Genomic DNA, 13,976 nt, shown 5'->3' with positions numbered 1-13,976 from the left:
CTGCTGCCAAGGCCAGTTCTCTCCCCACACACTCTGCTGGGGGAAATAAAGGTTCACAGGGGTGGCTTCATAGTTTCTCATTGCTATTGGTTAATGGCCTTCTCATTTGTGTGTTTCAAGGATAAATATTAATATTTTCAGCCATGCTGGCCAGGGTAGGGAGTGATCCATCAGTATCCTCCAACAGAATAGCCATTCAAATATTAAAATGACCCAGCCAGAGACATGGGATGGGTAAAAGTGGGGATGGTCATTCAGGTCCCCTTTCCCTGCAACCACAAGCCACATGAATTTGGTATTGCTCTATGCCCCTCATCCCTGGAGTAAAACCAAGGTATTATATCACTCACATTTTTTTTCTATGAAAAAAAATTTAAAGAAAAAACCTTGATGAAAATGTTCTGAATTGCATCCATAATCCCAGATTCCTGTCATTTCCCTATCCCATGTAGGATATTACTTTTTATAGAAATATTCCTTCTAAGGCAGGAAGCAGTAGATGTTAAACACATGTCCACTGAATAAATTTAAAAAATGACCTATTATTAGACTTTATGGAGGGGCTTGGATCCATTTACTAAATTCATCTGTGGCCCCGGGAGGATATCTAAAAATGGGGACTTGGGGTCTTCTTGTTTTCCTGGAGCTAGTTGAGTAGTGAGGCCTGGGCAGCTGTGGCTTTGATCTGCTTGCTTCCCCAGGCCAGGAGGGCTCACTGTACTGTGTTAGGGTTTTATCAGAATGGTAAGTAATAATTCTGTGTTTTAAATAAAAATATTTAGTACCCTTTGTTAAGTAGACACTTATGGCAATTGGAATTTCATGGAATTTTGCCTGGTAAGGTCTTAGCCTGGGGCAGCCCTGAAGAACTGTGAGGGCCCCAGAGCTTCCTCCTCCTCTCCTGCTGCAGCCCAGCTCTGGTCCAGCATCCTCCTCCTGAGGTGGTCCAAATAGGCAGCTCTGCTGCAGTGGTCTGATGACCAGGCAGTCTGATGGGGGAGGGATAGGTGAACTTTGAAGCTCTTGACTGCAGATACTCTCACAATGACTTTGGGACAGCTATGTAGTTTTCATGGGCCTGGGGATGACCATCTCACATGACCTCTGTCCACTTTCTCGTGTGTACTTCAAGCTCCCAGTGTAAATATAACACCCATTGCTGGCAATCTAGGAGAAGGACTTGGACTTGAAGTTGCAGGAAGCAAGGATGCCTTCAAAGTCAGAAGTTGAGGATCTAGCAGTAGAGGATTTTGAGTGCTGTTTAGGTAAATTATCTCTTTAGGCTGAAATGAGAGTAATTACATGGTTATCACAGTGTGCAGTTTAGTGAGTAGGGTGAGTGTACCTTTTGACACTGGAATAGTAAATGCTAAACTCACTGAATCCCTATGATTCAGGTAGGAGAGACATGGGATGGAATTCCAACTTCAATCCAATTTTAGATCAGTTCTAATCCTAGTTAAGACTGTAAAGCCTCCAGAGGAAAATGGTTTATTTGAAAACTTATAAGTAAGGGTCTAGAATACTTTTCACTGACATTAAGAACCTCTTTACAATAAATTCTATCTATGAATCTAGGAATCATGGTGAAAGGAAATGCCAAGGCATTAAAAGAAAAATGGAATCAACCTAAATGTCTATAAAGGGAGATTAGTTAGTTAAATATACTTGATATAATGAAATACTTAAAGGCTGTAACCTCACATTATTAACCGTTGTATCTGTTACCTAATTCAATGCCTGACATGGGTCAGTGTTCAAAACTATTGTATTAATTCAATAAATGAAAATTTAACAATTTTAAAAGATGACATACATTCTTATATATAACCTGGAAAATGTTTAATCCAGAATAAAGAACTATACAGAGTGATCCCATTTATGGTTAGAGTATATAGATTTCATATATATGCATTTTTATAAATTATTTTAATTAGGTATATGTTACAACAGAATGCATCCTGATTCATTTTACACAATTGCAGCACAAACTTTCCATTTCTCTGGTTGTCATATATATGTATTTAACTGTTAATGGTGGTTCTTTTCTGAGGAGTGCTATTGGATCAGAATGAGGGTGTTCACTTTCTCATTTTCATTCCCCTTTGTTATGAGTTTTTGTTTGTTTGTTTTATAGTATAGTAGTCCCTACTTATCTGTGGTTTAACTTTCTGTAGCTTCAGACATTAACTGTGTCCAAAAATATTAAATTGAAAATTTTAGAAACAAAGAGTTCACAAGCTTAAATAACTTTTATTACAGTATATTATTATAATTGTACTGTTTTGTTATAATTATTATTGTTAATCTCATACTAATAATTTATAAACTATCACAAATATATATGTGATATATATGTGTGTGTGTGTGTGTGTGTGTGTGTATATATATATATATATATATATATATTTATATACACAAATGATAAAAGCAGAGCATACATAGGGTTCAGTACTATTTGTAATTTCAGGCATCCACTGGGAGTCTTGGAACATGAACCCCGAGGCTAATGGGGGACTACTGTAATGATGTATCCTTTTGGTAATGAGTCAAACCAAATGATATTTCCATGTTTTGGTATAGGGAGAGAGTTGTTTTTAGATAATGTGTTATTCAGATCCTCACCAGAAATACATACCTTATTAGCAGTGACATAGAAACCAGAAATATTTGAAAAGAGCTCAAGACCAGGCCTGCTCTAGTCTATAACGTATACCAGTAGAAGAAAATTTTCAGATATTTCAAAAACTGCAACCCCCAATCACCCTAAGACCATACGACTTCCTGGGATTTCTCTGGTACCCAGAAGGCAAAGGGAGGAACAAATCCTTTCTAGTGAGTCTCTTGCTCAGAAGGTTATTTTTGTACCAGTTCATATCTCATCCCAAACCCTGTGGTCTCTCTGCAGGGGAGGGGAGTGCAGGCATGTGACCTCTCCCACAGGAGACCCCCTCCTCACTGGGAAGAAGGCCTCCTGGCCAGCAGCAGCTTTGAACTGTATTTCATGGGATTTCAGCAAGGTCATTTTGTGATCCAGATGGGGCAGAGTGTCTCATTTCCTAGCTCATCCCACCAGAGGCCAGAGAAAAGAATATTCTTAGGTTAGGATAAAGACAAAGTTAGTGGGATCTTTATATGACTGTGCTTCTCACTCTAATATGTTAATGTTTCTTTTCCTTGATCTACCGCTGCATTTTCCTAATTTGCTGGTTATATGTAAACATGTGAGTTTGTATATATATGGTCTCCTTTCAGATTCCGACTAGTTTCATTGGAGGAAAATCCATGAGCTCCCTGGGTTTTTATTTAGTCATGCTTCCCCCACTCCCACTCCTTAGTGAGAATCAAAGACAACTGACCTAAAAATGAATCTGTGGCTTTTAGCCACAAGTAAAATTCACCTGATTCTGGAGTCGTGATGCATGAATGCTTATCTCCCTTTATCTATAACTTTTATAATTTCCTTCCTTACATTTGAGGAACCTTTTTCTAGCTATGTTTTCATAATTTAGATATCCCATTGGTTGAAAAGTGAAAGCAGCTTTTAGGGGACACATTTGCATCGCCCCAAATGAGGCAAACGTTTTAATTAATCTGGTCTGTGGATGGGACTGCGGTGGGTTCTGTGCTCCTTGTTGCAGCCAAACTTGACTTTGGCTGCCAGCACCATGTAAATCCCATTTTAAGAGACCTCACGTAGCCTGCATGGGGACTTTTTCTCTGAAGTTAACCAGGCTGTCCAGGGTAAGTTATGGACTTTTCCCTGGAAAAATCTAATTCTGGGCTCTGAGGAATTAAAGCACAAAGTTTTAGAACCTTATGGGGAATTGCAGAAATACGGTGCTGCAGATCTTTCCCTCTGCAGATACAAAAATAAAGAAGGGAGTGTACTCATCCCCAAAGATTGCCCTCTGTCTGCCATTTTCTTTCCTGGCGGCACCATTTTTATTTGCTATCACTCTATCCTTTTTTAAAAATGGATTCCGTGTTTTGGTTCTTTGGTGGTGATTTGGAATCTTCTTTTCTCCTATATTTTTCCTTTTTTCATCTGTGGTCAATATTTACCACCGATTTATTTTTTTGAACCCCGAGAGACTAGATGTGGCCCAGAATAAGTTGGGAAGTTCCACGTTGCCCTTCTTAGAGTAAATTACTGAAAAACAGGTTGTTTAATGGAACAGGTGTGCCTTCACTTCAGAAAATGCAGGACTGAAGCAAAAGCCCTTGAGAGGTAAAGGATACAGCATCCAGGGACCAGGGCAAGTGGAACTGAGGGTTCAGAGGGAGATGTCACACACGGCCCAGGGCTCACACACAGCCTTGTGGGTAAACAGGAGTCTGAACTTTATTCTAAGTGTGCTGAGAAGCCTCTGCAGAACTTTAAATAAGGGAGTGACATAGTCTGACTTGTGTTTTAAAAGGTCACTCTGGAGAACTGAATGGAAAGTAGATTGGAGTCAGGGGTGGTGAGAGGGAGGACAAGAGTGAGAAGTGAGATTCTACTGTTGTAGAAAACCAGGAAGAAGCTGATGGTGCTTTGGCCTGAGGAGTTGGCCAGGGAGATGGTGAGCAGTGAATGGACTTGAAATAGGCCCCTCCTCTTCACATCACCACCTCAATACTGCCACACTGGAGACCAAGCTTCTAGCACAAGACTCTTTGGGGGAACAAATTGTATCCAACATAGCAATCATCAGGGATAAGATTTTATTTTCATTTACCACAGAGTCTGGTCCTAACTGAATACTTTACATATATGGTTACATTAAATCAATGAAGTATGAGCTCATAGTGTGGAGTTCATTTTACAGGTGAAAAAAACCGAGGTACATCAAAAAATTAAGTGACTTACCCAAGAGCTAATAAGCAACAGAGCAGGCTTTGAACTAAAGCTTTTGATTCCTTGTCCTGACCTTTTCTTCATTATGTTCTTCTGGCACAAAATACGTATTTTAATGAGTAAAAGGATTTGACCTGAGGTGCAACTTTTGTCCCCATACTATTTTTTTCTTGACTGCTAATTAATGTTGTATTTTCCTCGTGGTATTTATTGTCTGTGCCACCCCTGACCAGCTTCAACTCACAAGGCAGAAATTCCTGTCTTCCAAAGGAAGAAGGTATTATAGGCACTCCTATCTTCTTCCTCCCCACCCAAGAAATGAAACTCTACCATACATCCCTGGAGATTTTTGTTGTGCGGTCTAACTAAGTCCAGATGTTTCTCAAGGCAGTCCCCAGACTCAGTAAAGTATTCGTAGTCATCTAGTGAAACAAATTCTGGACTAAATTGCAAACACCCGCTTCCCAAATAACTTATTCTGTGCTCTTCTGCCTTGTTTGTGTTATGGCCTTTCTGTGCTAATGATTTTGTAAATGTGGTTTAATTACTGTTTACTGAAAAATAGCTGCACACAGATCATTCTCGGTGGGAGACTTAGCCAAAATGCTGAGGCAATTTGCTTCTAGTGCAAAACAGCTAATAAATGAGAAGCACTTTTTGAATGTTTGGAAAGGAACTTAAGTTCAGTTTTGAAGAAATAGTGCTTTGTATATTCAGGGAAAGAAATTATTCTTTAAAGGAATAGATTTAAATATCAACATAGCAATATTCCCTTCCAAAGCCAGGGCTACAGTGATTTGCACATATAATAATGGTGATTTGATTGAGCATTGCACCAAAGAGCTATATTCTCAAGATCTCCCCAAAAGGAAAACCTGAAATGACTTGTAAATTCCATTAAATATTTTAGAGCTCTGTAAACCCATGTATTATGTATTACCTCATGTTTCTGAATTCTGACCTCAGGCAAATTGCCAACTTAGCAACTAAATGGCAGTTTGAAATTTTTACTACAAATCAGCCTAAATTTGGTTTTTTTTTTTTTTTTTAAAAAAAAACCTCTAGAAAGAAAAGGACACAAGAGGGAAGTGAAAGTTATTGGAGTGCTCAATTAATAAATTCTACTTGTGCTCATTTTGGAGTTGTAGTTTATGTTGCTCTTGGGTAAAGTAGGGTTTGCTTGATTCCATGTAGAGCCGGACCTCCAAAACAAATACCTTCCTGTAGTTGTGGATCATGCTACTACGAAGGATTGTCCATTCTCCCTACCCTTGGGAGGATGCCTGCCTATGAGCAAAACCCTTACCAAGTTCCACCTTGAGTACAGAACTTAGAAAACAAAATCATCTTTTTTAGATTCTATGTATGAGTGGACCATGAAAGTTCCAGTTAGCAGGAAGAAGGTCTAATGTTCTATTGCACAGTAAAGTGACTATAAATAGTAAGGTGCATGGTATATTTTTAAAGAGTTGAAAAAGAGGAATTTGAATGATCTCACCACAAAGAAAAAAAAGATAAATTCTGAAGTGATGCATGGGCTGATTACCCTGATTTGATCATCATATAATATACATACATGCATCGAAATACCACACTGTATACCACGAAGATGACCAACTACTATGTGTCAGTTACAAATAAAATAAAACTTAGAAAAACCCCAAACAATGAACTTGGCAGTTCATAAGGGTCCCTCCTTGTTTCCTGGTCTGTAGATATTACGAAAGAAGCCTGAGGTGCGAGAGGTGCACACACTGTCCTATAGGGATTTCCTGATAATGAAGGCCCCAGACAGACAGCTCAATATCAGAGATTCCAAGATCAAGTCTTGACTATAGATAGCTTTTAGTCGGCAAATAGCATTCTGAAAGCCAGACACCTCTGCTTTCCGGCAAATAGGAAGTCTTCCTCTTCCAGGAAGACTATTCCATGTTTCCACATTGTAATTATTCTTCTGCCTTCCAGCCACAGTTTTCAGTCATTGCTTCTGTTCATTAGTTCGCCAGATGCCCTGTGTGGTGGGCGCTGCAGAGATAAAGCAACCCCTAGGAAGCCTCTGCCCTCAGGGCCGAGAGTGCAGCAGGAGAGAGCAGATATAAAGGAATAAACACCATGGAGTGGAAAATCGGCTGTCAGGATGGAAATGGGGCTATGCTCTCTTATATTCTGTAATTGTCCAAGCCTACTTTCAGAATTTTCTAATAGAAGAAAAGTGCCAAGTACAAGTGCCGAGCCCTTTTGTGAGAAGGTTCTTGTCTTGAACATGCCTCAATCCTAAGACCCCACATCAATCCTAAGACTGCACATCAATATTCTAGCAGAGTTCTCTCTTTAAGGGTTAGGGTTTCCAATGATGTGGATTTTTTTTCTTTATACAGTACTGTGTCTTACTATGTTACTATGGATATGTGCTAATGATAAGAAAATACAAAGTTATTTGTATTTTAAAAAGGAACTTGGAATTTATTTCATAAACTGCAGTCATAGGACATAGACAACATTATGAACATCTTGACCATCTAAGCTCATCGTGGTTAGTGATTTACTTGGCAGCCTTTCCTTGTACTGGGGGTGCTTCCATTTCCTTTGTTTGTGTCTGTGTTGATATTGTCCTGGAAGTGCCCAAGCCACACTTTCTTTGAAATACTCTAGCAATAAAAAAGTATTAAATTCTCTTTTATCCTCTTTTTTCCTCTTACTCTATTTTGCTTTTCCCTCCTAGTTCTTGGATTTGGTTTAGAATCAGTCTTCATAAAGCCAGGATCAACCTCTTGGAAATTGATAAGATGGAACTAAGTAACCAATTAATTTCTCTGTGTCTTTCTTATCCTATTTATCTATCTATCTATCTATCTATCTATCTATCATCATCATCATCATCATCTGTCATCTTTGGTTCTCAGGTTAGCTCTGTATAAAATAAATATCAGTTTTCTGGTCAGTGATAGTTTTCCCCTGCATCTTCACCTAGACTGTCTTTCCATTATCCTGTGTGGCTGACTGCAAAACCTAGACAATGTTATTGGACTTGTGTAGAGTTTATTTCTTTTTTCCAAGGAACAATCACAAATGATCTAATCTGCCCCTTAAGAACAGCTCTGAAAATTAAGTGTGTTTTCTTTTCTCTCTGCAGCTTGAATTCTTGTGGCCAGCATGGGGAAACAGAACAGCAAGCTGCGCCCCGAGGTCATGCAGGACTTGCTGGAGAGCACAGACTTTACAGAACATGAGATCCAGGAATGGTACAAAGGCTTCTTGAGAGACTGCCCCAGCGGACATTTGTCAATGGAAGAATTTAAGAAAATATACGGGAACTTTTTCCCTTACGGGGATGCTTCCAAATTTGCAGAGCATGTCTTCCGTACCTTTGATGCAAATGGAGATGGGACAATAGACTTTAGAGAATTCATCATTGCTCTGAGTGTAACGTCGAGGGGGAAGCTGGAGCAGAAGCTGAAATGGGCCTTCAGCATGTACGACCTGGATGGAAATGGCTACATCAGCAAGGCAGAGATGCTGGAGATTGTGCAGGTATGTAACCCTTTCAAAGGAGAAGAGTGTGTATCATAAGTAAAAATTGGAAAGTGCACAGAGCAGAAATTCCAAGCTGGTAGATCACTAGGGCATTTTATTTAGTTCATTCAATGTTTATAAAAAGTTTGAACCTGCATTACAAGGCAAGGAGATTGCACATAAAAATTCACATGGGTAACATGTCTTGAAAACTCAGGAGCTCTGACAACACTGGGCCCACATTCCTGCCTTTCAGGTTACTGTTGCTTTAGGGTAATCCCTACACTGAAGATGGACATGTGCTCTTCAGTTGGTTGTATATACCCATTGCAGTGACTTGCCTGGACCTGGAGCTCTGGGATTGGGGTCCACGTCCTCTGGAGTAGTGTTAATGATTAAACTTTGAACTGGGCTCATATCCTGCATCTTATGTCACTACTTCTGTGACTTGTGACCAAGTTAGTTCACAGAAGCAGTGTCCTCATCTGTGAAATAGATCTACCAGTGGTACCTATCCATGATGTGAGGTTATTTTAAGATCAGACATGACTCCATGTTAAATGCTTAGCACAGTGCCAGCCACATCGATAAGCTCATTATCATTATCATTAACTTACAAATTTACTAGACTCTCAAAAAAAGCAAACTCTAGACTTCAGATTCATTCCATCAAAGATAAACACTGCAGTATCGAGGTCTTTGTCATTTTAATAAGATATACACCATTTGCTTTCCCCAAATTACTCACCCAGAGATAGCTCCAAACAGGAGAAGGGGTCTCAGTGTTGGCCACATTTTCCTTAGGGGACCCAAGCACACTTTGAGGACTGGGGAAGCAGGGTAAGGAGGTATGGTCATGGTAAGGACAGCTTGCCCAGCAGACAGACACAGGTCTCAGGAAAGGGCTAGAAGGGCCTCAGCAGCAGATGATAAGAAGGACTAGGTGGGCGGGCACCCCAATGAGTGCTGTGGTCCCTTGGGATCTTGGCAGTGAATGGGGCACATAGGGAAGCAAGTGATGGCAGATAGCGGGTACAAAAGGGTGGACACTTGGCTTTCTGGGGGGCTCAGTGCAGACACCACACTCATCCCAGGGCATCAAAGTACATGTCCTGCTGAGGTAGAGCTGCAGCCCCTGGGAGAATAGTGGAGTGCTAGGTGGGCAGGGGGGATGTACCACAAGGAGACAAAAGGAACTCAGCTATTGCTGGAGAGGATGAGGGTGGAGGTGGGGTCTTGCCTACAAAGAACCTCCAGGAACCTGATTATGGAAATTGGGGACAGAGCCCAAGAGAGACCTATAACACTGACCCAGGATAGACCCTTGACTCTGAGGCCTGAGGCCTCCTCTCAGGCCAATGGGACTGAACCCATATGGCTTTTAAAGGACCTGTTGGAGGGATGCAGGAGCAGGGATCCCAAATAACTCCCTCTCCCAGGTGCACTCATTCAGGAACTCTCCAAGATCTGACAACTACCTATCCAGTTGGGCCACAGGTAGCTTTTCTCACATCCAGAGTATCTGAAAAAATTGGGTTAAATGAATCCCTCAGAAATATGAGTCTTAAGCAGAAATAAATCTTCTCTCCCCTCCCTTAGGATATGTGTATAAAAAGTATAACATCTATAAAAATACAGGCAGTATATAAAAATATAAAAGATAGAGGAAAATTACTCATAATCCCACCCTACCAACAAAGAGAATCACTGCTGATGATTATTTAAATACATCTTTCCTTGTCCTATTTCCATGCATTTAAAAATATCCAACTGATTTAATAATTTATAGAAGTTTTCTATCTTGCCATTTTTACTAACATAGTAGCACAAGTATTTCCATACATAAAAAATTTAATAAAGACAATTCCATGGCTATATAATAACAGTCCTACCATATATTATAACTTACTACATTTTACCCTGTTGTGGGATATTTAGGTTATTTCCAACTTTCATTGTTAAACATATTATAACTTTTTAAAAAATAGAATAACATATCCATAATCTTTCTGTTTAAAGATATTTTTTCTATTTCTAAGTTTATTCCCTAAGAATGAATTCCCAGAAGTAAAATTACTAGGTCAAAGGGGATGATCATTTCTAAAGTTCTTGATATATTCTGCCAAATTGCTTTCCCAAGTGTGGAAAGGGTGTTTCCATATCATTTTTCTGTTCTGATTTTTCTTAATCTTTGCTAACTAAGCAAAATTGAAATTTTAAAGATGATTCATTATATTATTTAGCTTCCCATTACTATAACAAATATCTGAGAAAATCAACTTATAAAGAGAAAAGGCTCCTAGTTGGAGATTTCAATCCATGATGGGTAGGCTCCATTGCTTTGGGGCTTGTGGCGAGACAGCACATCATGGAGGGAGTATGTGGCAAAGCAAAACTGCACACCTCATGTCTGGGAAGCAAGAGACAGACTGAGGAAGAGACTGGGGTCCCAAAATCCTTTAAAGGACATGTCTCCAGTGACCAGAAGACCTCCTACTAGACCTCACCTCTTGAAGTTTCCACCACCTTCCAGAAGTGCTACAGGCTAGGCATCAAGTCTTTAACACATGGCCCCACTTTAGATACAAACTATAACATTTCTTCTAATTACAGTCGGCCTTACTGGCCAAGGCTTGTTTCTCTCTCTCTCTCTCTCTCTCAATCTGAGAGTGCTGGCCTCTGCTCCTCTATAGAGAAAAAAGATAGATATATTCTTCTTTAGGAAAGAATTGTTTCTTGATTAGAATCTGAAAAAGAAATTCCCATCAGCCACTGTGTAATCTCCTGATTAACATTTTCACCCACCTGTCCTGGTTGATTTCATGGCCACTATTGAAGATGTGGACACCAAAGCGGTGAGAAGCCTTCAGACCATGTGGGATGATGGAGATCAGCAATTATTCATGCATTCATTTTTATGTCTAATCGTTCATTTTGCACCTACAGAGTATCTGGCATTAGGAATAAATAGTATAGAGGAAAATAGACACCATTCCTATGCTGTGAAATCCAGGTTGCAAAACAAAATGGAAAAATTACAGTGAACATTCAGAAGGAGCTAGCAGGCACTAAACAAGCCCCTGGCAACCGTCAAAAGTAATCAACTGCCCCACTAGTTGCTATAGGGTTTCAACATGCACTCACAGGCCCACAGCAGGTTCCAGGTCTTAATGAATGGTAAGGACACACATTCCTCAAAAAATATCCATGTATCTGTGGTTCTCAATGCGCCTGTCCATGGAAGGCTCAAATGCCCTGTCTCCCAGCACCACACCCTGATGATTAATATTCATGACTGCAGGAAATATTGCAACACCCTGAAGCAACTTCCACATCATCAAAGAGATTAAATTAAATTTTGAGCTATTTTCATATTAAGAGCTATGTTATTTTGTTCTGCTACTTTGCAAACCGACAATTCATGTATTCTGTCACATTCTTATGCTAATCTCCTGTTTTCTATTATTCTGAGTGCATTGGAATTTACTGTAAAATCTTACTGAGCTTCTCATTCTATTTAATTTTTTTAATCTTTCCCCCCCCCTTTCCTTTGAAAAACCCATACTCTGTAGGCCTTGTCAGCTTTGTGCCTTTGTGGGATCCTCTTCTTTGTTCTAGCTGGTCTGCACCACTTACATTCACTGGGTTCAAAGAAGCCATGGAGTGTTAAGTTTCTACTTTGTTCCTGGGTAAAATTTCTGTTTCATGCCATAGAAAGTGATGAGGTGGAGCTAGTTGTGACCCAGGAGAACCATAAAGAAGTCAAGATTCTATTTGTTAACATAACTCTTGGAGTTTGATGATGAGTGTAGATGCATAAATTCTTGACTGAATCTCGATCTCTCCAAGACTTAAAAATTCAAGCAACTTAATAAACATTAATGATATTTTCTACACTGGGTAATGCACCCCAGGGGCACTTTTACCACTGAGATACACCCCATTATTATTATTAGTAGTAGTATTTTCAATTTTGAGGCAAAGTCTTGCTAAGTTGCTGAGGCTGACCTTGAACTTGTGATCCTCCTGAATCAGCCTTCCCAGTCTTTGGAATTACAGGCATTCATCACTGTGCCCTGCAAAAATTAATGGTTAATGATTAATTAATGATTTATGGTCATTTACCTACAAAGACTAATAATTGGTCACAGTACAAGTGGGGATAAAAACTAGTTTAATTAGGGTAGAAAATGATTGGGGTGTAGAACTGCAATTCACAGATTCTGTAATTGTTTCTCTCAGATGTCATTTCCTGTATTTTAGTTTTGGTATTAAGAATATTATTTGTGGTAACAAGATGGAATTATTTTATATTTCCTAATATTGATAAACGCCAAAATTCATGAGATTACTGTGGATTCTGCATAGTACTGAAATACATGGTATTAGTTTCCTATGCTGCTATAACAAAATACCACAAACCTAATAGCTTTAGACAATTGCAATTTATGATCTTACAGTTCCATAAGTCACAAATCTAAGATCAGCTTCACTGGGCTAAAATTAAGGTGTCCTTAGGCTTTGTTCCTTCTGTAGGCTTTAGGGAAAATCCTTTTATTTGCTTTTCCCAGCTTCTGGAAGCTGCCTATATTCCTTGGTATGCACCCCTCTTCATTCTAAGTCAGCAATATCAAATTGAGTCCTATCATGACACCTTTCCCTCTGGGCATCTTATTCTCTTTTTTTGTTGTTGTTCCATTGGAACTATCTAGAAGAATCCTCCCATCTTAATATCCTTAATTAAATATGCAAGCCATCTTTTAGTATGTAAGGTAACATATTCACAGGTTTTAGGGATTGGGACATGGAAAATCTTGGGGTATCATTACTCAGTTTACCATATATGCCAAAATGCAGTTGTATTTCTTTTTTTTTTTTTCTTTCCATACTGGGGATTGAACCCAGGGCCTTGTGCATGCCAGGCAAAACTCTACCAACTGAGCTACCATCCCAACCCTAGTTGTGTTCCTTTTTAAAGAAAACATATTTTGTGTGTGCAGTATCAACATCTGGATGAACAACCAAAACTATATGCATATTTATTTTTAGAGCCTTAAATGAACCTTTTCACATTCATTTTTTTAATAACAAATACAGGAGCATGATTTAGGCACAATATTTTGTTATTGCATCAAAATCATCTCTTGGGGGTCTTAAGCCAGATTAAGACTATGCTTATGCTAGATTCTCTCTTCTCCATGGGGGTGGGGGGCTGTTCTGCAAGAGGATGGAGAATCCTCCCTACCCCTCATAGCTCCCTGACCCCCTCTGCTTCTGGAAGCAGTCTGAATACCCATGCACATCACAGCGTAGGCTGAGGACTGGACCAAAAGAGAAAGGGATTGGTGTTATGAATTCTGCCACCAATGCTTATACTCTCTGGGACCTTGGGAGACAGTGGGAAGAGTCCATGCATGGGACTACAGCACACCCAGGGAGAGAATGTAGGAAGAAAATAGAATTCTACTGCCTTCCTTCTGTTCCTAGAAAGTAACTAAGTAGGACCCCTGAAAGGTCAGCTACGGAACTGTCGTTGGTTAGATGTCTATGAACTGCATTACACTTAGGATTGAATGACAATGATAAACTTCCACAAAAATTGATCATCTGTACTCAAAATAAG

General features: G+C 39.5%; 1 protein-coding gene across 4 annotated transcripts in view; it reads left to right on the top strand.

Annotated features, from left to right (window-relative positions):
• The window catches only part of NCALD (neurocalcin delta), a 410,740-nt gene that overhangs the window by 375,118 nt on the left and 21,646 nt on the right, over positions 1-13,976 (top strand). For all 4 annotated transcript variants that reach the window (XM_081266720.1, XM_081266719.1, XM_081266721.1 and 1 more), the window contains one exon: positions 7,974-8,371. In XM_081266720.1, coding sequence (XP_081122846.1) covers positions 7,994-8,371 — 378 coding nt within the window. In that variant the 5' untranslated portion in view covers positions 7,974-7,993. The remainder of the gene's footprint in view (positions 1-7,973; positions 8,372-13,976) is intronic.

The sequence above is a fragment of the Spermophilus citellus genome (genome assembly GCF_964194105.1).
Source record: "Spermophilus citellus genome assembly, chromosome: 14".
Classification (NCBI taxonomy): Eukaryota; Metazoa; Chordata; class Mammalia; order Rodentia; family Sciuridae; genus Spermophilus; species Spermophilus citellus.
The sequence above is the reverse complement of the archived record's forward strand: the minus strand, read 5'-3'. Positions and strand labels throughout refer to the sequence as shown.